The 24069-nt window shown below is 53.5% G+C and overlaps 1 protein-coding gene and 1 long non-coding RNA gene across 6 annotated transcripts; one reads left to right on the plus strand and one right to left on the minus strand.

Annotated features, from left to right (window-relative positions):
- Window positions 1–2690: 2690 nt before the first annotated feature.
- On the minus strand, window positions 2691–21079 carry LOC135307656 (uncharacterized). 5 transcript variants are annotated; one of them, XM_064432059.1, is made up of 13 exons: window positions 20948–21079; window positions 20759–20860; window positions 20201–20308; window positions 19456–19527; window positions 19296–19367; window positions 19110–19208; window positions 15906–15977; window positions 5387–5458; window positions 4688–4759; window positions 4414–4485; window positions 4229–4327; window positions 3489–3651; window positions 2691–2958 (listed from the first exon to the last, which is right to left on the minus strand). In XM_064432059.1, the coding sequence occupies exons 2-13, from the start codon at window positions 20796–20798 to the stop codon at window positions 2844–2846; spliced, it is 1056 nt and encodes a 351-aa protein (XP_064288129.1). In that variant the 5' UTR covers window positions 20799–20860; window positions 20948–21079; the 3' UTR covers window positions 2691–2843. The 5 variants fall into 5 exon arrangements, with proteins under 5 accessions (XP_064288129.1, XP_064288128.1, XP_064288131.1 ...); XM_064432058.1 differs by lacking the exon at window positions 15906–15977 and adding an exon at window positions 18580–18654; XM_064432061.1 differs by lacking the exons at window positions 15906–15977; window positions 20201–20308 and adding an exon at window positions 18580–18654.
- Window positions 7184–15591, plus strand: LOC135307657 (uncharacterized). The gene is made up of 2 exons (XR_010368348.1): window positions 7184–10473; window positions 13823–15591. It is a non-coding gene; the product is annotated as an uncharacterized LOC135307657 (long non-coding RNA).
- Window positions 21080–24069: the final 2990 nt, after the last annotated feature.

Raw genomic sequence — 24069 nt, forward strand, 5'->3', positions numbered from 1 at the left:
CTTGACATGGGGCCCTCTGTTCCCCTCAGAAGGGAATCACCCACCACGATTACCATTCTTTCCTTTTTGATGTTAGACATGGCAATCCATGTTACAGATTAATCATAATTGGGAGGCTCTCTGGGCAGATAATTTTCTTCTTAATCATTTGGCTGACTCTCTAGATCCAGGGGCTCATACCTATTCTGAAGTGGCCCCTGGCTAGGGGACGGGGGTCGGGAGGAATTTTTATCATAACCTCCCCGTGCAGGGACCATTTCCACTCCCCTTCATCTACCAGGTGTCCTTCTCTTGCCTGACAGTGTGCGGCATAGGAGTCCTGTGACTCTTGCTGGGCCTCCCGTAAGGATGGAAGGACTGAACTCCACCAATCTATTTCCCTTTCACTTTCCCTGATACTCCTTAAACTTCCTCCCTAAGCTCGGCCACCAGTGAAAGGAGATCATTCACCTGTTCACACCGCAGGCAGCTTTTCCCCTCACTGCCCCCTGAAACCACTGCTAAGCTCAAACACTCTGCACAGGAATGGGTCAGGACAGACACATCCTTTTTGGAGGGTTCCATCTAGTTACTTGTACTAACTACAGCTTTCGATTGCGTAAAAACCACTACTGCCAGAAATACCAAAACCAAGCAACCAACAGAAACACTGCAAACAACACACAGTAAAACTTCCTAACAAGAAAACCTGCAACCCTGCCTGCTTGCCCTGCCTGTGCACACTGCCTCGTGAATTGTCCCTCAGAAACATGCCATGGCCCTGTTTGCCCACTCCTGTTTGCCGCAAACCCTAGAGGCCTCTTTTAATCCGCCTGCTGACCAAGGAGGGAGGAAGCTGCAGCCCATCCCTGCGTAACTCACAGGCTCTTGATGGCTTCCCTCTTTTCCTGGGCGTGCCACTGGAGGAGGTCCAGGCCCAGATGGTCCCAGGCAAGGAAATGTCCCTCAGCCCAGGGACGCTCAGCATGGGCTGCCCCATCCTCCCCGGGGACCTGCCACTGGACACAGCATCCCCTGCCTGGCTCCTGCCTGCCCACACCGTGGCCATCCCCAGCTGCCCCTGGGCACGGAGCTCAGCCAGTGCTGATCCTGGCTGGGCTTTGCTGCTGCTACCACCCGCACACTGGGGTGACAGCTCCATCTCTTTACTGCAAGAGAAGAGCTGGGCCAAGCCCTGCCCACCTTCAGTAGGGGCCAGAGAGCAGCGCCAGTGCTTTCAAGGGGAGAGTACCTTGTGTGGCTGGAGGCAGCATCTGCATGGCAACAAGCTGTTAAAGCAGCTGGCACAGGGACATCGGGCATGGGCATGGAGATGTGTGATGCAATTAGAGGTCCAGTTCTCCCTTAGGTGTTTGGTGGGACATATGAAGGGGGAAAGATACAACTGTGAAAGAGGCCATGGCAAGAGACACAGTGAACAGAGGCTCTGCTATACCTATCATGCACTGCTTGTGCCCATCCTGCAAGCAGAATATCATTGGGATTCATCAAAGTGTAATCAGGGCACGTGTTCCTGTCTTGCTTTGAACCTCTACAAGATCCATGGGGAGAGTGAGCCCATGCTGTGCTGCACTGCTGAGCTGGCAGCACGGTGGATACGGGCAGGATGTCCTCTGTTTCCCCCAGAGCTGGGGCCTGCAGGCACCTTGCCGGCCCTTGGCACAGGCTGTGCCAGCCAGCAAAGCCCAGCAGGCCGGGAGGAGAGCCCGGGGCCAGCAGGAAGCTGAGAGAAGCCCCTGCTCTGGAACTGAGGCAGTTCTTGCACAAGCAAACAAAGATGGTGACTTGAAAAGATTCCCACTGTGCTCAAAGTTTGCCTCTGAAGACTAAGAGTTGAGCTGGTCAAGAATCCCTGGAAATATCTGGGAAATGGTTTTACGTCACTTGGTTGTGACTAGGTACAAAGTTCCCGTGGGAAAAGATCTTTGCCTCTGCAGCTGGCTGGGTGTCTTAGGGTGTCTTAGTTCTTCACAGAGTAAAGATTACCACAGAAATGCCATTTTATTTTTTATTGTATAAGTGTAAAAAACTTTCCAGAACTGTAAAACTGCTTTAAAAATACAAATGTATTCTGGAAAAAGGGATGAATATTTTGGAGATATGTCTCTACAAAAAATATTTCTAAATATTTCTAAAAATTAAAAGTGAATTAAAAATAGGTTTGCCTTTTCAGGATTCTAATACTATTTTGTAAAGTCCTTAACTACTACACTACTCGGGAATAAATATTTAGGGGTATCTCTCTACAGTAAATAAATTTTAAAATATTTTTTAAAAAGTCAAATTTCTAAAAACGAAAAACAAATACAAAATAGTGTCACTTGTTCTCAGGAGCCCCACGCTGCTGCCTGCCCCCTGGGCTCCCCCAGCCCATCGAGACACTGCCGCTGGTCACAGCAGCCCCTGCCTGGCTCCTGCCTGCCCACACCGTGGCCATCCCCAGCTGCCCCTGGGCACGGAGCTCAGCCAGTGCTGGTGCCAGGTGGGCTTTGCTGCTGCTACCACCCAGACACTGGGGTGACAGCTCCATCTCTGTAGTGCAAGAGAAGAGCTGGGCCATCGCCTACCCTGGCAGGGCAGCAGGGCTTAACTCCAGTGTTGTTTAGAGGGCAAGGCCAGGGAGCTCAGGGGCAGAGGAAGGGATGTGTTGGTCTCAGGAGGGGCTGGAGGGTGATGGGCTGCTCCTGGGGTCTCCAGAAGAACTTGAGAATTGGCGGGGATGGGATGCAGGGAGATCAAAAAAGGGATGAAGTCATGCTGGGGAGACCTATGGGGAGAGCAGGTGGCAGTGGGATCTACAGGGTAGTAGGAGGTTTCCTTGTAGATGGCTGATCTTCGGTTCCCTACACAGAACAGGTGAAAGGGCTGTCCAGGCCCTTATGACGGCCAGAGGAGCAGCTCAAACTGTCTGGGAGTAAGGTGCAGCCACCGTCTTTAAACTCCTGTCCAGAGGTGCTCCTGTGCAGAGAGGAGGTGGCTGAGGCCCCAGCTGCCAGTGGCACACAGTGACCCTCGTGCACAGCAGGGCCCAGAGCTGGCAAGGCTCCCCAGCACGGCTGGAGCTGCTGGCACAGCTGGGCCCAGCTGGACAGCTGCCCCTCAAGGCCCCGGCCAGCAGGGCACGGCTCTGGGCAGGGTCCCTGGCCAGGAGCGGGCCCCAGAGCGCCTCTGCCTTTCAAGGGCAACCTCGGCCCTGCTCTTTCTCCTCCCCACCTCCCTCTGCCTCTGCCCCGTGCCCCTGGGGCTGCTCTTGGCCAGGCAGCCTCAGTGGGAGCCAGCACTGGCTGCAGCCCCAGCGGGGCCCCCAGGACAAGGCCCAGCAATTGAGAGGCCAATGGAAGCACTGGGCAGCAGCAGAACCCTCAGCAGAGTTATTTGGACAATCATGGACTGGCCACAACTCCACCGCAGCCTCTCTGGGAATGTTCCCTGACTATGAGCAGCCTTTAAAGGAAGCTGTTTGAGCTAGAGATCAGCACAACACTCACCAGTTTCTCTTCCAGCAATACCAGATTGCGGCATAGCACATCATCAGGCACAGTGCCGCACCAGCCACAATGGCCATCAACTTCTTCAAACATGGTGTTACCCAGCAGAAAACTCTTGTGCTCTTCCCGATGTTGTCAGCATGTTTTGTGGTGCTGGCTGCATCTGTGGGAGCAATGGGGAGCGTGAGCCTGTGCTGAGCTGCACTGCTGAGCTGGCAGCATGGTGGATACGGGCAGGATGTTCTCTGTTTCCCCCAGAGCTGGGGCCTGCAAGCACCTTGCCGCCCCTCGGCACAGGACTGCTCATTGCCCGAGCCCCTGAGCCTGCACACTGTAATTCTTCTGTGCTGTGCCCTTCTCCTGCAGGCAATACTAGTCAAAGACATGGATAAGGACAAGGAAAATGGCCAGCGTTTTGGAGCTGCTCCAGAGCCCTCCCTCCTGCACAGAGCTGCTTCTCTGCATCTACCCAGAGAGTGGGAAATCCCAGGGGATCTCAGGCCCATGGTGCAGTTTGGGCTGCCTGTCAGCTGATGCCAAATGCCTTCCTGCAGAGGCTGGGCAGAAGCTGCAACCAGGCCAGGCTGGGAAACAGTCCTGCAGGGCGTGAAAGCAGCAGCTGTGGGGCAGTGAGGCTGCCATGGATCCCTTCCCACTGTGCCGGGCACGGCGTGTCCAGATGTGCAGCCAAAGGCCCTGGCTGCTGAGTCGCAGGGGAAGCATGAGGGAAATGCACCCACCATGGCGTCTCTCCAGATCACTCGGCATCTCCTCCATGTGTTTGGATGCCTCCAGGGACTTAGTGTCTCCTCTAGGTTTGTTCTCCATTCTCAGGGGACCTTACGAGAAATATTTCCATTTCCCAGGAATGGGTCCCACAAAACCAGGGCTCAGCCTGTGGGGTCATCAGGCAGACACTACTCACCCCTGCGAAGGGAGCTGGTCCTGCGTGCAACATCCACCAATGGACCTGGGAAAGTCCTCCCTGCAGACACACCTGAAACTCAACAGCCACAGAAGCTTCTGCCATCTCTGCTGACCTGCGCGGGCACCACTGAGCCGCAGGAGCGGTGAGGGGATGGCGCAGGCCGACGGCACACACGTGCATGGTTCTGTGCTGGCACCTGCAGCGCTGCCTCCCTGGCCAAGCTTTGGGCTCTGAGCTGGCAGCTCTCCCAGGGAGGAAAGTCTTGACCTACCCTCAGCATCTCCCAGAGGCTCAATCCTGAATGTGGGTTGGGAAGCCAGATCACTTTCACCAACCGGGTTAGCTGCAAAGAAAGGCAGGACAGAAGAGCTCCTCTGACACTGTTGAAGATTCTCCTTCAGGCCCAAGTGGCAGTGAGGGCACCTGGGTGATTGGTGCCCTCCAAGGCACTCCCTCAGCCCTGCCTCCCACTCAGGAGCAGGGGGACCTCATGCCTGCAGTGGCCCCACACTGGGATGGAAGGAGCCCCTTGCAGGGCAATCGGGGCAGAAAGGACTCCCTGGAGCTGCCAGCAGCTCTAAAGCCAGCCCTGGGCAGGGCCAGGTCTTGGCAGTGGCAGCAGGAGCAGCTCAGGCTCCCTGGGGCCAGCAAAGGAGCTGCCAAAGGCTCAGCCCCGGGGCACAGCCCTGGGCCCAGCCCCTTCCCTCTCTGCCCTTCTCCCTGGCTGCACAGAGCACACGGAAGGACACACTGGCATTGCACACGGGAGGAAGATGGACAGCTAAATGCTCCTTCCTCCCACTGACAGCAGTCCTCCACAGGTGGGATCCTTCAGGGCTCCAGATGGGAGCAGGGCAACGCTTCCAGAATTCAACAACCTTCCAACTCTTAAGGAAAGTGGGACATGCGTGACCTTTTGCCACACTGACACTGATTATTCTCTAAGTAAAAAGGGACTTTGCGAACTTGCCTCCACCATCTGCCGAGGTCTTCACACTCTCATCCAGAAAGACAAGCATGGAATCCATGTCACGATCCCAATCTAGAAGGGAGCATAAAACGGAACTGCTTCCATGCTCTGCTGGGTTCCCCTTCGGCCTTTGGGAACTGGGCACTGCAAGGGGCTCAGGTAAGGTCGTGGGAGTCAGATGTGAGTGGCCATGGCCAAAGCTGCACAGGGACCTGGGGAGCTCTGGGCTGGCTCCTGGTTAATCTCCACACCCTTTACAATCTTTGCCCCCTCTAGGCCTTGTGCAACATCCCTAGAGGGCCAGCTGGAGCAGCCCAGGGCCCTGGGGCTCTCTCCCTCCCCACTGAGGGAGACTTCCCTAAATCCCTGGGGATAACTGCAGTATGTATTGCCAGAACCACCCCCACCTCCTTCCCTACTGCAGTCCCTCTCTCCCTCCCTCTCTTGGCACAGCTCCCCCAGCCCCAGGGGAAAACAGCCAGGCCCTTACAGGACACACTGGAGCCATGCTCTACCCCTCTGTCCTTTCCCCACCATGGGCACTCCATGCAGTCACTCCCAGGTTTCGGTGTGTGTCCCCCACAGAGGGACCCCAGCAGGACTGCTCAGTACCCGAGTGCCCTGAGCCTGCTTGGGATAATTCCCCTGGGCTGTGCCAGTCTTGTCTGGGCTGTGCCCGCACTGCCAGGCACCAGACAGGGCAGCTCAAACCGTAGCAGGTCTCTGGTGCAGAGGTACAACAATTACCTCCTGGGCCTGTGCCTGGCATCGCCTCTCTTCCTGCAGCTGAGGCTGGCATGGAGCCACTGCCTTCCTGCAGAGGCTGGGCAGAAGCTGCAGCCAGGCCAGGCTGGCAAACAGCCCTGGAGGGCGTGAAAGCAGCAGTGGGGCAGCGAGGCTGCCATGGATCCCTTCCCGCTGTGCCGGGCACGGCGTGTCCAGATGTGCAGCCAAAGCCCCCGGCTGCTGAGTCCCAGGGGAAGGCTGAGAGAAATGCACCCACCATGTCCTGCCTGCAGCAATTTCTTCAGCATTTGCCTCATGCTTTTGGATGGCTCATGGGGTTTCTGGTGTCCTCTAGCTTTGTTCTTTCCCCTCGGAGGACCTTAGAGCAATAGAGTTCTATTTCCCAGGAATGGATCCCACAAAAGCAGGGCTCAGCCTGTGGGGTCAGCAGGGACACACTACTCACCCCTGCGATGGGAACCAGGCTTCTGTGTAGGAATCAGCAAAGGAGCTGGAGAAGTCCTCCCTGCAGACACACCTGGAACACAAGAGCCACAGAAGCTTCTGTCACCTGATTCCTGCCAGGTTCACAACAATTATTCCTTGGTAGCACACTGAGTACATACCTGAGAGGGGGTCAGATAGGACCAACACTTTATGCAACCAAGCTAATGAAGAAGCCTTCCCAGACACCTCATCTGGAAGGGAGCAGAGATCAGACCCATTTCCATGGTGCGCTGGAGTCCCCTTCTGCCTCAGGGAACTGGGCACTGCAAGGGGGTCAGGTAAGTTTGTGGGAGTCGGACGTGAATGGATAAGGCCAAAGCTGCACAGCAGCCTGGGGAGCTCTGGGCTGGCTCCTGGTCACACTCCAGATTCTTTTCAGGCCCTGTGAAACATCCCTGGAAAGGTGGGCGAACACCCCAGGGCCTTGCACGACTCTCTCATTTCCACTGCAGAAACCCTCCCTAAAGGCCTGAGAAAAACTACAGGCAGCCATGCCACAGGTGCCACTCATTTCACCACTCCCTGCCCCGTGACAGCTCCCCCAGCCCCAGGGGACAGGCTCAGGCCCTGTCAGGAGCCAGCGCAGCTGTGGGATCGCGCTGGCCCGCTCCCCCCTGTCTTTATGTTTGGTCCGGTCCCAGGACATCAGTTACCTGTCAATCTCCCTCACTCCTCCTTCGCTCCTCCCCAGTTTGGTTAGGTTCCTCCCCGAGTCCCTGTCCGTCATCCAGCACACTCTTCCCACCTTCTAGAAGTTTCTCTGAGTTCTGCGGGGTGATTGGACGAGGGGCCGGGGCCACTCCCCTGAGTTACTCTGGTTGGTTGTTAGGTTTGTCTGTTAATATCTTGTTACACCCCCCCTACCCCCTGATTGGTTGCTTTGTATCCCTTATAACCTGCTGTCGGGCACATTTCTCTGTCTTTCGGCGGTCCTCCCTTGGGAATTAAACCGAACTTTGGCACCCCGAAGGAACGTCTCCTGTCATTCCTGCGGACTGCAGTCTTCGTCGTTCTCCGGGATCCTCCGTCACTCCGGGCCTCCACGCCCTAGGCGCACCCCAATCCTCGAGAGGATACAGGGGGCGTCATTGTGCTGCCAGTGACGCTGGCCTCGGCCAGCCGGGTTTTCTGTCGAGGCTGACGCACTGCTGCAGTTTGGCGCCCAACGTGGGGCCCTGAGAAGATCACCAGGGCACGCGGACGAGGATTCCGGATCCCTGGACTCAGTCCGTTTGGATTCGGATCTAACCTCTGTGGCCGTCAAGCTACCCTGTGGTGAGCAGACCCCGTTTTAGGGGTGGCGCTCCCCAGGGATCGGGACCGGTAGCTCCAGCACCCAGGAGTCGGCTCCCTCCGCAGGATCCTCCCGCCTTGGACCCTTCCCGGATCAGTCGTCAAGTGTGAGTTTTTCGCTCCTTTCTCTCCCTCACCCCCGCCTTTTTAAACTCACCTCGTTTTCCGCGGTTTCATCCGCTCTGGCCGTTTTATCGGCCCATTCAATTCAAGTCCTGCAGGCCATTTTTTTTTTCTCTACCGGCATAGACCGGCGGCGGGATTTGGCGACTGTCCCTTTTCTGCACCCTCTCCTTTTTCGTTTTTCCAAGGCGGCCGGGCTTGGGTCGTCACTTAACAACAGCATGGGTGCAAAAGTCTCGACGACCCAAAAGAGGCTTGTTAGAAAAGTTCAGGGGGTTTTAGTTGTGGGGGGTTTTGATAATATTCACAAAAAGGATATTAAAATGTTGGTTGCTTGGCTCCTCTCCCAATTCCCTACCACAGACCCCGAGCAGATTCTTAACCATACGTTCTGGTCCCATGTCGTTTTAAAAGCTAACAGTATGTGCCGCTCTGGGGACTCTAAGATGTTAAAAATCGCGTATCTAAGCTCAACTATTCGGGACCTTTTACGATCTAAGAGGCAATTGGGAGAGCAGCCAACCTCACCTGGGTTCGTCCCCAGTTCGGTTGCGTGTTCTTCCCCTACCCCTTTTCCCTCTACCTCTACCCCAAGATCTGGGATCCTGAAGAGAGCAGCCCGCGATGGCAGCGCGCAGGAATTATACCATCCTCCTGGCTCTCTTCAGGGTGTCCCTTCCCCCCGCCCGAGGAGTCCTGGCCAGACTCTTCGGGATTCTCCCTGTCCCCCCTTTTCCCCAGTTAAGTGTTTAAAAAGTTCGAAATCTGTTCGTTTTTATCCTCCTCCTTCCCCTACCCCTTCGGGAGATTCACCATCACAAGATGGCGCGGATGAATCCCAAAATGGCGGAGACCTCATGGGTTTTCCCGCCGAAACGCCTCCTTCCTCCCGAAATCCCTTTCGTTCCCCGCGAAACCCTTTCCGTTTCCCTGACCCCTCCTCTTCCTCAGTTCCCTCCGCTCCGCCCTTGCCTCCGCCCCTCCCTCTGCGCGGTGCTCCGCCCCCAGCTCCACCTTTCGAAGCCTCCGCCTCTGAGGCGGGGACAACGCCATCGGTCCCCGCCCCCGTCACCGGCTCCTCCCCTTCCGCCCCGGGCCCTGGTTCCCACGCTCCCTCTTCCGGTTCCCACGCTCCATCGGGTGCTGGGGGGGGGGCTGGGGCCTGGAACCAGGGGCCGCTGCTTAACCTTTCCACGGCTCCGGTTTCTTACATCCCGGGGAGGGAAGGGAGGACCCAGGCCCAGTGGATCCCCTTTTCAAATCAAACTATCAAAGAGTTGTGTAAGGCCCAGAAGGATTACTCCAGGGACAGTGAGTTTTTCCGGGGAATCCTGAGGGCCACACTAACAGATGCCATCGTCATTCCTGCCGATCTCCGGCGGATCTTTTCGTGCTTGCTTAGCCCCTCAGAGTTCCGTCTCTGGGAGGCAAATTGGAAACGAGAGATAGGCAAGATTTTGCCTCAATTATGGCAAGATGCAAGCTCCGCCAGGGACACGGAGGGAGGAATGATTTCTACAGACCATCTTTGTGGCATCGGGGACTGGGCAGACGGGAACTACCAGGCTTGGTATATCCCTGCAGAGGCACTTAAGGCAACAACATCTGCAGCATTGAAAGCGTTCACTGCCCTTAGACCTCCTACTGCTCCCCTCATTTCATATACTAAAATTATACAAGAAGATAACGAACCGTTTCTTCTTTTTACTGAGCGGTTAAGGAAAGCAGTAGAGATGCAGGTGCGGGATGAGGCGACCCGGGAGGAAATCCTGACAGAGATGGCAGCCACCAATGCAAATCCTGCGTGCAAGGCTGCCATCCTCAGCCTCCCCTTTGACCCTCCACCGGACCTGACCCAAATGCTGCAAGTTTGCGAAAGGAAGGTGTCTGTCCTCCCCGAAAGTACTCCCAGAGGACAGCGCCCAACTCAGCGGAGAGTCGCCGCAGCAGAATCTACCACGGCAGAGGACAGTAATCCAGCACCGCATCGGACGCCCCGTCCCATCCGAAGACCACCTCCCTGCGCCGATGCTCCGTGCCACTTATGCCAAAAGACTGGGCATTGGATGCCTGACTGCCCGTTGAGGAAAGAGTTTTATAACTTTAAGTTCCATCAGAAACCTCAACGGGCCGATCAACACTCAAAAAACTAACTCAAGAGCGCGAGGCCTCCCCGCGCAAAGATAAAAGTAGGGCGGAGAACTTTCCATCTCGCGGGGGGGGAGGAGGAGGGGAACAGCCGGAGGCGGTTCCCCAGGTTAATCCGCCTACGTTGTCAAATCCACAGGACTCGACTACTTCATATCCAATACTGACTACCACTTCTAATATCTCTCCGTACAGGCTCCAGCTCATCGAGCCCTTACACCTGACAGACACCAGTTTCCGGGAAGTCTCCGTCTCGCCAGACGCACAAGGTACTTGGTGGCGGGTCAAATGTAAGTATGTCGTTGTCGGAGACACGAAATACACCCCACCACACATCAACATCTTGCCAGGGGTGGTGTCCACACATATACACCTATTCTCTGTCGTCCTGCATTGCACACAACCACCCATCTTTCTGCCCAAGGGCCAGGTGATTGCGCAAGCGATCCCTGTCCCAGAAATCTGTCATTCCACCACTGACACAGAGGTAACACCTACCGTGGCTTGGTCTCAATTTGTCACCGGGGACAAGCCACGGCTCACCTGCCACATACAGAAGGATGGGGAGGCCACCACATTACATGGACTCTTGGACACCGGGGCAGATGTGACGATCATTCCCGCAAGGGAATGGCCGGCACATTGGGAGCTACAAAACGTGGCTGGAAAAATCCAGGGTGTCGGGGGGGTCCAATTGGCGAAGCAATCTCGGAGTTTCGTTCAAATTATGGGGCCAGACGGGCAATTGGCCTCTGTTCGCCCGTTTGTTTTAAATTATTCGGAACCCCTGTGGGGAAGAGACCTCCTTGCCCAATGGGGAGCCAAAATTGACCTACCATCGGCTCCTCCGGTTTTTCGGGCAGCGGTCACTGAGGGGCGCCCTACCCAGAAACTTAATTGGAAATCAGATGTCCCTGTCTGGGTAGAGCAGTGGCCGCTTTCTAAACAAAAACTTAAGGCGCTTCAGGAGCTCGTGGAGGAGCAGTTACAGAAGGGTCATCTGGTGGAGTCCACGTCACCGTGGAACTCCCCAGTCTTTGTCATCAAAAAGCCCAATAAGAACAAGTGGCGGCTCCTCCACGACCTCCGCAAAATTAATGACATCATTGAAGATATGGGGTCTCTTCAACCAGGGATGCCGTCCCCGGCGATGCTCCCTCAAAACCATCAATTGGCTGTCATCGATATAAAAGATTGCTTTTTCCAAATTCCCCTCCATCCGGATGATGCCCCACGTTTCGCCTTCTCGGTTCCCACCATCAACCGAGAAGCCCCAAGGAGGAGGTATCATTGGACAGTATTACCACAAGGCATGAAGAACTCGCCGGTAATCTGCCAATGGTACGTGTCCTCCTTGCTGTCCCCGGTGCGTGCTGCAATGCCGGAAGTCACAATCCAACATTACATGGACGACATCTTAGTTTGCGCTCCGACAGACGACATGCTTACACATGCGCTTGACCTGACAATCAATTCATTGATTGCTGCAGGGTTCGAGCTGCAACAGGACAAGATTCAGCGGATGCCGCCCTGGAAATACCTGGGCCTAGAAATTGGCCGCCGTACTATTGTACCTCAAAAAATATCAATTCGGCCAAACATTCGGACACTCGCTGATGTCCAGCAACTGTGTGGGGCTTTAAATTGGGTGAGACCTTGGCTGGGTGTTTCCACCGAGGACCTGGCCCCCCTTTTCAATTTATTGAAAGGGGGAGAGGAGCTTAGTTCTCCGAGGTCTCTCACCCCAGAGGCACAGGCAGCATTAGAAAAGATCCAGACGTCCATTTCCAGTCGGCAGGCTCATCGATACCGTCCCGAGCTGCCATTCAAATTTATCATCCTGGGAAGATTGCCACACCTCCACGGGGTGATTTTTCAATGGGACTCTAACATCAAACGGGACCAAGGGGCGAAGGATCCACTCTTGATCATAGAGTGGGTTTTCCTAAGCCACCACAGGTCCAAAAGAATGACCAAGCCACAGGAGCTGGTGGCAGAACTCATCCGCAAAGCACGCCTGCGGATCCGGGAGTTAGCAGGTGTGGATTTTGACTGCATTCACGTTCCGATCCAACTGAGCTCAGGTAATTTTACTAAGGCAATGTTAGAACACCTTCTGCAGGAAAATGAAGCATTACAGTTTGCACTCGACAGCTTCTCCGGCCAAATTTCTATCCACAAACCATCACACAAATTCTTTAATTCGGACATTCAATTCCATCTTTCGATAAAATCCATTCAGAGTCGAACTCCCCTCGAAGCCCTGACAGTTTTCACAGACGCGTCCGGAGCATCCCACAAGTCAGTAATGACTTGGAAGGATCCTCAGACTCAGCAGTGGGAGGCTGATGTTAAAGTAGTTCTGGGGTCTCCCCAGATCGCTGAGTTGGACGCTGTCGTCCGGGCTTTTGAGAAGTTCGCTGAGCCTTTTAATTTGGTAACTGATTCGGCTTATGTAGCCGGAGTTGTTTCTCGAGCTGAGAGTGCAATCTTGCAGGAGGTCTCCAACAATGCCTTGTTTCTTTTGCTCTCGAAATTAATTCGACTAGTCTCCCACCGAGAGCAACCATACTACGTGATGCACGTCAGGTCCCACACCGAGCTACCGGGGTTCATCATGGAGGGAAACAGGAGAGCTGATGCTCTTGCTGCTCCTGCCCAGGTGGCCCCCCTCCCGTGCGTGTTCGAGCAAGCCAAGCTCAGCCACCAGCTCTTCCATCAGAATGCTCCTGGCCTTGTTAGACAGTTTAAGATCTCTCGGGAACAGGCCAGAGCAATTGTGGCAACATGTCCCCAGTGCCAAGCCTTCCAACTTCCATCCATTCCATCAGGCACCAACCCCCGAGGTCTATCAAGTTGTGAGGTGTGGCAGATGGATGTCACTCATGTCCCGGAATTCGGACGTCTTTCTTACGTACATGTGTCTATCGACACCTTTTCTAATGCAGTCTATGCCTCTGCCCACGCAGGGGAGAAGGCCAATGACGTTAAAAAACATTTATTGCTGGCCTTCTCTGTGTTGGGCATCCCAAAGTGCATAAAAACAGACAATGGCCCGGCGTACAAGTCCAGGGAGTTGCGAAGCTTCCTGCAGCAATGGGGAATAGAGCATAAGACCAGCATCCCCTATTCCCCGACAGGCCAAGCCATGGTGGAGAGAGCCCATCAGAGCCTGAAAAACACCCTACACCATCAGCATTCGGCAATGAAGATGGACTCCCCGCAGACCCGCCTTGCTCGAGCTTTATATACCATCAATTTCCTAAATTGCTCGTTTGATAATTTAAACCCACCTGTCGTGCGTCATTTTGGCGAAAACAAAAGTCTAAAACCGGAGACAAAGCCACCAGTCTTGATAAAGGACCCGGAAACATGGAAAACGGAGGGGCCGTTTGACCTGGTGACCTGGGGGAGGGGATATGCTTGCGTATCCACCCCCTCAGGTCCCAAATGGGTTCCTTCAAAGTGGGTCAGGCCCTTCCTGCCCAAAAAGCAGGTGTCTGTAGGTACGGTTCCCCAAGTTCAAGAGTCCTGCTGGAGGCGTAGGCGGAAACCCTTTGAGGGAGACTTAGATGTCCTGGGGTCAGAATTTTGATTTCTTTCATTTATATATTTTATTTTATTTATCTACTGTTTTAGGGCCCATGCTATGGCAGCCCCACTGGAGACTGCACGACTCACGGCCTTCGTCATCATTCTCTCACTCCTTGCGCTACCATCTACGCCGTGGGTCGTTCCCCAGCCAAGAAAAAACGTTTGGAAAACTCTCGCCGACGCCCTCGGTCAAGACAGTCTCTGCCTCACCACCGCATCAGCAGCAGACCCCTTGTCCACCTGCCTTGTGGGGATCCCGTCTCTTCCAGATGAGTTGCCCTTGTCCCTCCGTGATTCTCTAGAACCTTTTTTCAATAATAAAATCAACCGCCCCTCTGACCCTAACCCCAATGTTGTCTGGAGGAGATTTGCCAGCAAATTAAATCAGTCCAAGACCGAACCCCTAGAATTTAAATTGCTCGGGTCCTCCACATTTTATTTTTGTATTCAATTCTTCCCTTACTCCGACCTAGACACTTCCCTACAAATTGCAAATATCACCGCAAATGTCTCACTTTGCCCTTCCCTGTCACAGATTACAACCTCGATTACCCAGGACTTTAAACCTCGCTCTCTACCCAATGGTTATTTTTTCATTTGTGGGGACCGAGCTTGGCAAGGCATCCCCTCTCGCCTTCTCGGAGGCCCATGTACTATCGGCCGGCTGTCGCTGTTCACACCCAGCACAAGTCAAATTGTTAATTGGCAGAAGATAGAAGTCGCACCAAATTCGAATCGGACAAGACGAGATTTAACTAATTTGGACAGTTCGTGCGACGAAGAAATTTTCCATTGGAGTAAGCCAGAGGAGGTGGCATGGATCACCTTCCTCCCCTGGGTGGCAGTCGCTCAATCATTAGGCGAATTAGGCCACCTCGAGTGCTGGGTGGCGAAACAAGCAAATCTTACATCAGCCGCGCTAAGTGACCTTCTACAAGACGAGGAAATCACAAGGCAGGCCACTTTGCAGAACAGAGCAGCAATAGATTTTCTATTGCTGCTCCATGACCATCGCTGCCAGGACTTTGAGGGGCTCTGCTGCTTGAATTTGACTTCTAAGGCCGAGGACGTCCGTCTCGCCATTGACCAGATGCGAGAGATGATCAGCAAAATCAAGGAAGACTCCGCGGACTGGCTGGGGAACTTGTTCTCAGGATGGGGACTGTCAGGGTGGCTTGGGTCGGTGTTAAAAACTATTATTTCAGTTGTGTTTGTTGTTTTACTGGTTCTTATCGTTATTTCAATTTTATGGACAATTCTTAAGAGACTCATGATTAAGTTGACTGCCCCAGCGGTCGTAAACCATGTGATGGAGCTTCAGCCATCAGAAGGAGAAGAAGATCTACGGTACGAAGACTTTGGTTACGACTGCTGGGAAGAAGATGTTTAGTTCCGTTTATTTTTCTTTATTTTTAAACAAAAAAGGGGGAGATGTGGGATCGCGCTGGCCCGCTCCCCCCTGTCTTTATGTTTGGTCCGGTCCCAGGACATCAGTTACCTGTCAATCTCCCTCACTCCTCCTTCGCTCCTCCCCAGTTTGGTTAGGTTCCTCCCCGAGTCCCTGTCCGTCATCCAGCACACTCTTCCCACCTTCTAGAAGTTTCTCTGAGTTCTGCGGGGTGATTGGACGAGGGGCCGGGGCCACTCCCCTGAGTTACTCTGGTTGGTTGTTAGGTTTGTCTGTTAATATCTTGTTACACCCCCCCTACCCCCTGATTGGTTGCTTTGTATCCCTTATAACCTGCTGTCGGGCACATTTCTCTGTCTTTCGGCGGTCCTCCCTTGGGAATTAAACCGAACTTTGGCACCCCGAAGGAACGTCTCCTGTCATTCCTGCGGACTGCAGTCTTCGTCGTTCTCCGGGATCCTCCGTCACTCCGGGCCTCCACGCCCTAGGCGCACCCCAATCCTCGAGAGGATACAGGGGGCGTCATTGTGCTGCCAGTGACGCTGGCCTCGGCCAGCCGGGTTTTCTGTCGAGGCTGACGCACTGCATGGGGTTTCTGGTGTCCTCTAGCTTTGTTCTTTCCCCTCGGAGGACCTTAGAGCAATAGAGTTCTATTTCCCAGGAATGGATCCCACAAAAGCAGGGCTCAGCCTGTGGGGTCAGCAGGGACACACTACTCACCCCTGCGATGGGAACCAGGCTTCTGTGTAGGAATCAGCAAAGGAGCTGGAGAAGTCCTCCCTGCAGACACACCTGGAACACAAGAGCCACAGAAGCTTCTGTCACCTGATTCCTGCCAGGTTCACAACAATTATTCCTTGGTAGCACACTGAGTACATACCTGAGAGGGGGTCAGATAGGACCAACACTTTATGCAACCAAGCTAATGAAGAAGCCTTCCCAGACACCTCATCTGGAAGGGAGCAGAGATCAGACCCATTTCCATGGTGCGCTGGAGTCCCCTTCTGCCTCAGGGAACTGGGCACTGCAAGGGGGTCAGGTAAGTTTGTGGGAGTCGGACGTGAATGGATAAGGCCAAAGCTGCACAGCAGCCTGGGGAGCTCTGGGCTGGCTCCTGGTCACACTCCAGATTCTTTTCAGGCCCTGTGAAACATCCCTGGAAAGGTGGGCGAACACCCCAGGGCCTTGCACGACTCTCTCATTTCCACTGCAGAAACCCTCCCTAAAGGCCTGAGAAAAACTACAGGCAGCCATGCCACAGGTGCCACTCATTTCACCACTCCCTGCCCCGTGACAGCTCCCCCAGCCCCAGGGGACAGGCTCAGGCCCTGTCAGGAGCCAGCGCAGCCCCTGCCCAGTCGGGAGCCAGGGCTGGCTCTGGCCCTGGGCTGGCGGCAGGGCTCCCGCTCGGGGCTGCTCCTGTGCCTTGGGCCTCTGGGCACTCAGGGCCAGCTCCGCAGCAGCTGCAGCACGAGGGACGTTGCTGCACCAGTCCCGTTTCCCCGGGGCTCTGAACCAGCTCCAGAGGCCTGGAAGCCGAGGCGCCTCCAGCTTTGGCTGCTGCCGGACTGGGCAAGGGCAGGCCCTGGGGGAAGAGCTGCTGCCACACAGCCCCGGCCAGGGCTGAGCCCAGCACAGCAATTACCTACTGTGCCTGTGCCCGTGTCTGCCATCGCCTTCCTCCCTGCTGCAGGGGCTGCCAATGAGCCACTGCTTCCTTGGGGAAACACCTCCTTCAGCCCTGCCTTTTGGTCCATCACTTGAGAAACAAAAAAGGACAGTTGGATCATGGAACAATTCCCCATTTCTTTGCTGGCATCTTCAGGGCAGCATGCTTATCAAAAATGGGGAAAAGATTCACAAAATATCTGGGCTTTTGTGGCTGGGCCAGGGCCCTCCCTTCCCCAGACAGCTGCCAGCGCTGAGCAGAAATCACGAGTGGATCGCGCAGGGCAAGGGCACACACGTGCACGGTTCTGTGCTGGCACCAGCTTTGGGCTCTTGAGCTGGCAGCTCTCCCAGGGGAAAGGCCTTGACCTACCCTCAGCATCTCCCAGAGACTCAATCCTGAACGTGGGTTGGGAAGCCAGATCACTTTCACCAACCAGGTTAGCTGCAAAGAAAGGCAGGACAGAACAGCTCCTGTGACACTGTTGAAGATTCTCCTTCAAGCCCAAGTGGCAGTGAGGGCACCTGGGTGATTGGTGCCCTCCAAGGCACTCCCTCAGCACTGCCTCCCACTCAGGAGCAGGGGGACCTCGTGCCTGCAGTGGCCCCACACTGGCATGGAAGGAGCCCCTTGCAGGGCAGTGGGGGCAGAAAGGACTCCCTGGAGCTGCCAGCAGCTCTAAACCCAGCCACGGGCAGGGCCAGGGCTTGGCAGTGGCAGCAGGAGCAGCTCAGGCTCCCTGGGGCTGGCAAAGGAGCTGCCAAAGGCTCAGCCCCGGGGCACAGCCCTGGGCCCAGCCCCTTCCCTCTCTGCTTTTCTCCCTGGCTGCACAGAGCACATGGAAGGACACACTGGCATTGCACACGGGAGGAAGATGGACAGATAAATGCTCCCACTGACAGCAATCCTGTGGTATCCTTCAGAGCTCCAGAAAGGAGCAGGGCAAGATTTCCTGAACTGATCAACCTTCAGAGGAACTTAAGGGAAATGCCACTTGACTCAGCTCTTGTCACATTCACACTGATTATTCTGTCAGGAAATGTACATTGAGAACTTGCCTCCAACATCTGGCAAGGTCTTCAAACCACCATTCACCAGTGTTTCCAAGTAATTTAAGACGTGATCCTCATCTAAAAAGGAGCGGAGATCAGAACCATTTCCATGGTGTGCTGGGATCCCTTTCTGCCTTAAGGAACTGGGCACTGCAAGGGGGTTGGGTCAGTCTGTGGGAGCCTGTGGCTCCTGGTCACACTCCACACACTTCCCATGTCTTTTGCAACATCCCTGGAGGGGCTGCTGGAGCAGCCCAGGGCCCTGGGCCTCCCTCATTCCCACACAGGAACCCCTCACTAAATGCTTGGGGAAAACTGCAACAGGCAGTGCCACAACTATCCCTCCCAACCTCTGTCCCTCCCTCCTGCTTGCCCACCTGCCCATGGAACAGCTCCCACAGCCCAAGGGGACATAACCAGGCTCTCTCAGGACACTCTGGAGCCTTGCTCACATCCTCTGCCCATTCCTCACCATGGGCACCACATGCACTCACTTCCAGTTTTCAGGACATGTCTCCCATGGAGGGACCCCAGCAGGACTGCTCAGTACCCGAGTGCCCTGAGCCTGCTCGGCATAGTTCCCCTGTGCTGTGCCAGTCTTGTCTGGGCTGTGCCTGCACTGACAGGCAGCTCTAGCCTCAGCAGGGCTCAGGCCCAGAGGCACAGCAATTACCTCCTGGGACTCTGCCTGGCATCTCTTCCCTTCCTTCAGGAAATGCCACCTTCCACAGAGCCTCTCTGTCCATCCCTTGAGAAAGGAACAGGCACAGCTAGATCAGATGGAATCATTATGCACAGGGGAGGTGGCCTCTTCAGGAGGCAACACATGTCCCAGTCATGGATAAGGATCAGGAAAATCCTGATCCCTCCAGTGCCTTGGGGCTGGCTATGGCCCTCCCTCCTCCAAGCAGCCACCCCTCCAGATGGGCCTGGGAATTGGGAAATTGCAGAGGATTTCAGGCCAGTGGTGCAGTTTGGGCTGCCTGTCAGCTGATGCCAAATGCCTTCCTGCAGGGGCTGGGCAGAAGCTGCAGCCAGGCCAGGCTGGGAAACAGCCCTGCAGGGCGTGAAAGCAGCAGCAGCAGCGGGGCAGCGAGGCTGCCATGGATCCCTTCCCGCTGTGCCGGGCACGGCGTGTCCAGATGTGCAGCCAAAGGCCCCGGCTGCTGAGTCCCAGGGTAAGGCAGAGGGAAATGCTCTCACCATGCCCTTTGTGCAGTTCTGTCACGATGTGTTTCAGGATGTTGTTTGGCTCGTGGGGTTTCTTCTGTCCTTTGCCTTTGTTCTTCCTTCTCAGAGGACCTTAAGAGAAAGTAGTTCCGTTTCCCAGGAATGGATCCCACAAAAGCAGGGCTCAGCCTGTGGGGTCAGCAGGAGCACACTACTCACCCCTGCCATGGGAGCCAGTCTTCTTTGTAGGAATCAGCAAAGGAGCTGGAGAAGTCCTCCCTGCAGACACACCTGTAACACAAGAGCCACAGAAGCTTCTGTCACCTGGGTCCTGCCAGGTTGTCAACAATTATTCCTAGGTGGCACACTGAGAACATACCTGCAGGAGACTCCAAGGGCTTCAAAACTTTATGCAGCCAAGCTAATGGAGAAGCCTTCTGAGCAACCTCAGCTAGATCGGAGCACAGATGAGAACATTTTTCAGGGTGTGCTGGGATCCCCTTCTGCCACAGGGAACTGGGCACTGCAAGGGGGTCGGGTAAGGCCGTGCGAGCTGGATGTGAATGGACATGGCCAAAGCTGCACAGGGGCCTTAGGAACTCTGGACTGGCTCCTGGTGCCTCTTTTCATGCCCTTTGCAACATCCCTGGAGGAGCTGCTGGAGCAGCCCAGGGCCCTGGGGCTCTCTCTCACTCCCACACCTGAAACTCTTGCTGAAGCACTGGGAAAACTGCAGCAGGCAGTGCCACAACTAACCCTCTATCCCTCCTGCCCTTTCTCCCTCCCTTTCTACCTTCTTCTGTCTCTCCATCTCTCTTTTCCCCTGGAACAAATCCCACAGCCCAAGGTCACATAGTCAAGCCCTCTCGGACACACTGGAGCCTTGCTCTCCCTCTCTGTCCTTTCCCCACCATGGGCAGCCCGTGCAGTTGCTTCCAGGTTTCAGGAAGTGTCTCCCATGGAGGGACCCCAGCAGGACTGCCCAGTACCCGAGTGCCCTGAGCCTGCTCAGGATAATTCCCCTGGGCTGTGCCTGTCTTCTCTGGGCTGTGGCTGCACTGCCAGGCAGCAGAGAGGGCAGCTCAAGCCTCAGCAGGGCTCAGGCCCAGAGGCACAGCAATTACCTCCTGTGCCTGTGCCTGGCATGGCCTCCCTTCCTGCAGCAGAGGCTGGCACAGAACCACTGCTTCCTCCAGGAAATGCTGCCTTCTGCACAGCCTCTCCATCCACTTCTGGAGGAAGGAAGAGGGACAGCTGGATCAGGTGGGGCTGTTCCCCACTGGGGAGGTGGCGCCTTCAGGAGGGAATGCTTGTCAAAGACATGGCTAAGAATAAGGAAATCCCTATAAACTTTCTGGGTAGGCCAGGGTCCTCCCTTCTCCAAACTGCTGCCCTTTCTCTTCTACCCGGCAACTGCAAAATTGCAGGGGATCTCAGGCCTGTGGTGCAATTGGGCGGCCTGTCAGCTGATGCCAAATGCCTTCTTGCAGGGGCTGGGCACAAGCTGCAACCTAGCCAGGCTGGGAAACAGCCCTGGAGGGCGTGAAAGCAGCAGCAGCAGCAGCGGGGCAGCGAGGCTGCCATGGATCCCTTCCCACTGTGCCGGGCACGGCGTGTCCAGATGTGCAGCCAAAGCCCCCGTCTGCTGAGTCCCAGGGTAAGGCAGAGGGAAATGCACCCACCTTCTCCTGCCTGCTGCATTTCCTTCAGCATTTGCCTCATGTTTTCGGATGGCTCATGGGGTTTCTGGTGTCCTGTAGCTTTGTTCTTCGCCCGCGGAGGACCTTAGAGCAACAGAATTCCATTTCCCAGGAATGGATCCAACAGCAGCAGGGCTCAGCCTGTGGGGTCAGCAGGGACACACTACTCACCTCTGCGATGGTTGCCAGGCTTCTGTGTAGGAATCAGCAAAGGAGCTGGAGAAGTCCTCCCTGCAGACACACCTGTAACTCAACAGCCACAGAAGCTTCTGCCATCTCTGCTGATCTGCACGGGCACCACTGAGCCGCAGGAGCGGTGAGGGAATCAAACAGGGCGAGGGCACACACGTGCATGGTTCTGTGCTGGCACCTGCAGCGATGCCCCCCTGGCCCAGCTTTGGGCTCTGAGCTGGCAGCTCTCCCAGGGGAAAGGCCTTGACCTACCCTCGGCATCTCCCACAGCCTCAGTCCTGGACGTGGCTTGGGAAGCTGCACCACCTTCACCAGCAGGTTCAGCTGCAAAGAAAGGCAGGACTGAAGACCTGTAAATCCACCAGCAGAAACACCAGCCAAACCTCACTAAAAAGTCACGACTACTCCTTGAAGCAAAATAGACTGATGCATGTTAATACCTAAGCTTGTAAGCTGTAAAACCAATTGTTATGAGAAGTAAAATATTTTATTTTAAACTGTATTATTCATGAGGTTGTTTTAAGTGAACTGAATATTTAGATTGTGATATGCAAATTTATTTCAAAAAATAAAATATTTTAGTGCTTTTGTCAGAATAGAGAAAAGAAACAGAAGTAAAAGCTAATGAAACACTGTAAAGAATATATTAGAACAAGTAATATGATGCATGAAAAATCTGAAAAAATTAAGTATATAAGATACAAACCAGATTTAAGTTCCAAGAAACATTAAAAGTAAAATTAAATCAGATAGTGTATAACAAAAGCCATTAGATATTTAATAAGGATCAAATTAAACTAAAGGAAAACAGCCAAGTATTGCTGAAGGAAAGAGAAGTGTACAGACTAATTACAACTTCACAGCTAAAATGTCAAAGAAATAAAACTATAACAATTAGAAATAAGCAGATGCTATCATAAATCCTGAAAAACAATTTAAAAGGCTCTTCTAAATCTTATGAAGTAAATACTGAGAATGAGACGAATGACACCAGTGACTAGATCCCAAGGTGTAAGCTCTGCTACCAAGAAGATACACATCTTGGCCCTTTGGCTGCAACCCAAAGGGGCTTTGAGAGAGCTAGAGAGTTAAAACTGCAGAGGATTATTGTCACTGTATCAGTCATCCAAGCCCAAAAAGAATGAGCCATATGCACACTCCCAAGTTAGTGCAGTACGCTGTAAGTTTAACAAAATCAGAATGTGCACTATGAGTAGTAAAAGACACTGCAATAAAGAAAATGTGGAATAGAACAAAAAGAATAAAATGGCAAAATTTGTAAGCAATATATTAAAACCTTTTCTTCTGTAAGAGCTAGAGAAGAAATAAATCCTGAGAGTAGAATAAAGCAAATTGCTCAAGAGTTAAGAAAACAAGTACATGAGACAGTTGTAAAGACGTATTTTAGCAGGCAACATAAGAATACATGAAAAATTTATTTTACAAATATTACCAGACTTAAACGACTATGGAGTCAAAATATATCTAAATTACAATAAGCACATGCATTGATATAAAAAAATATAACTGACAATCCAAAGAAAAGAAATTAAAGATTTAGAATAATCTACCTTATGAGAAGAGCTGTTAATTTTACACCCTGACTAGTAGTATAAAAGTGTAGTTGTTAAGTTTTATAAATACTAAATATAAAATTCAAAAATAAGTAAGCTTTGTCAAAGTGTATCCTAAAAGTACAAATTTAATAAATTAATATAGAAAGGGATGGATTCTGATAGATTGTATGTACAAATTCAAGCTGAGACTACAGTAATCTCGCCTAATGAAAATCCTAGCATACCAAAAGAGGGCTCTGGGCAATCAACATGCACCAAAATCCTAGCCTGAATATTCGTCCCCAGAAATGCTGATTCCAGAAGATTATTTCTCTGACCAAACCTCAGCAATGTGCATTCAATTTGCATCATCTATAAGATAAATGTGTGCCTCCTAGAATGCATATTCCAGGAGATTTTCTTCTAACAATGTGAATTATTTACCAGTTTTGGGGAAACTCTCAGCAAGAGCTGCAGCAAGAAGGAAAAACTACATGAAAATGCAAAAAGGATAAGATCAACCATAAGAAAGCAGAAAAACGCCTGCCCCCAACAACCCTTGGAGCTTGGAAATGGACAAAAACACGTTGTGAAAGCTGTCCCTTCGTGATGCACAGGGGAGAGAAATGCCCCACCTGTCTCACCTGGCGCTGTCAGCCTGCTTCAGGGCCAATCTGATATTTGCTTCTAGACATTCTAAGACTGTATTTTAATTATGAAATAAATTCTCCTTATTAATCAAAAAAAGCTAATTATTTAAAACATGCAGGACACCTGGGACCCTCATCAGGGACCCCAAAATATCCCTTTGTGCCTCTTCAGGTCCAGGCCCAGATGATCCCACAGAAGGAAATGTGCCCTCAGCCCAGGGATGCTCAGCATGGGCTCCCCCATCCCCTCGGGGCCCCGCCGCTGGGCACAGCAGCCCCTGCCTGGCTCCTGCCTGCCCACACCGTGGCCATCCACGGCTGCTCCTGGGCATGGAGCTCAGCCAGTGCTGCTGCCGGGTGGGCTTTGCTGGTGCTACCACCAGGACAATGTGGTCACAGCTGCATCTCTCTACTGCAACAGAAGAGCTGATTTGGGAAGTGCTGTGTTGCCCCATTTCTTCAGCCCCACTAGCTGCCCACACCCACAGTGGCACTGGGCTGCCCCCAGAAAACTGTCAAATCTGGGCTGTGGCTGCAGGGCACAGCTGCTCTACAGCACAGGTGGACTGCCTTGGGGGTAGGACTGCCCTGAGAGTAGGGACAAGGAACAGGGAGAGGTCTGCTCTATGTTTTCCAAAGGTGATTATTCTACAGACCATCAGGGGCAGGCCAACACTGCATTAAAGGCATACACCAACTTCCAAACTTGGCAGGGTCCCAGGGCAGGATCCAATCTTTAGCCAATTGGGAGAAACTGAGGGTGGAACACCAGGCGGGGAATACAAGGTTTAAACCAATTGGGGATTACAGGGGAGGGGAAGAACTTAAACAAACCAATGGGATTACGAAGGATACAAAATTGATAGGGAAGTTTCTAGAGCAAGGGGCAGGCTTG

The sequence above is a fragment of the Passer domesticus genome, chromosome 9 (assembly GCF_036417665.1).
Source record: "Passer domesticus isolate bPasDom1 chromosome 9, bPasDom1.hap1, whole genome shotgun sequence".
NCBI classification, from domain to species: Eukaryota; Metazoa; Chordata; class Aves; order Passeriformes; family Passeridae; genus Passer; species Passer domesticus.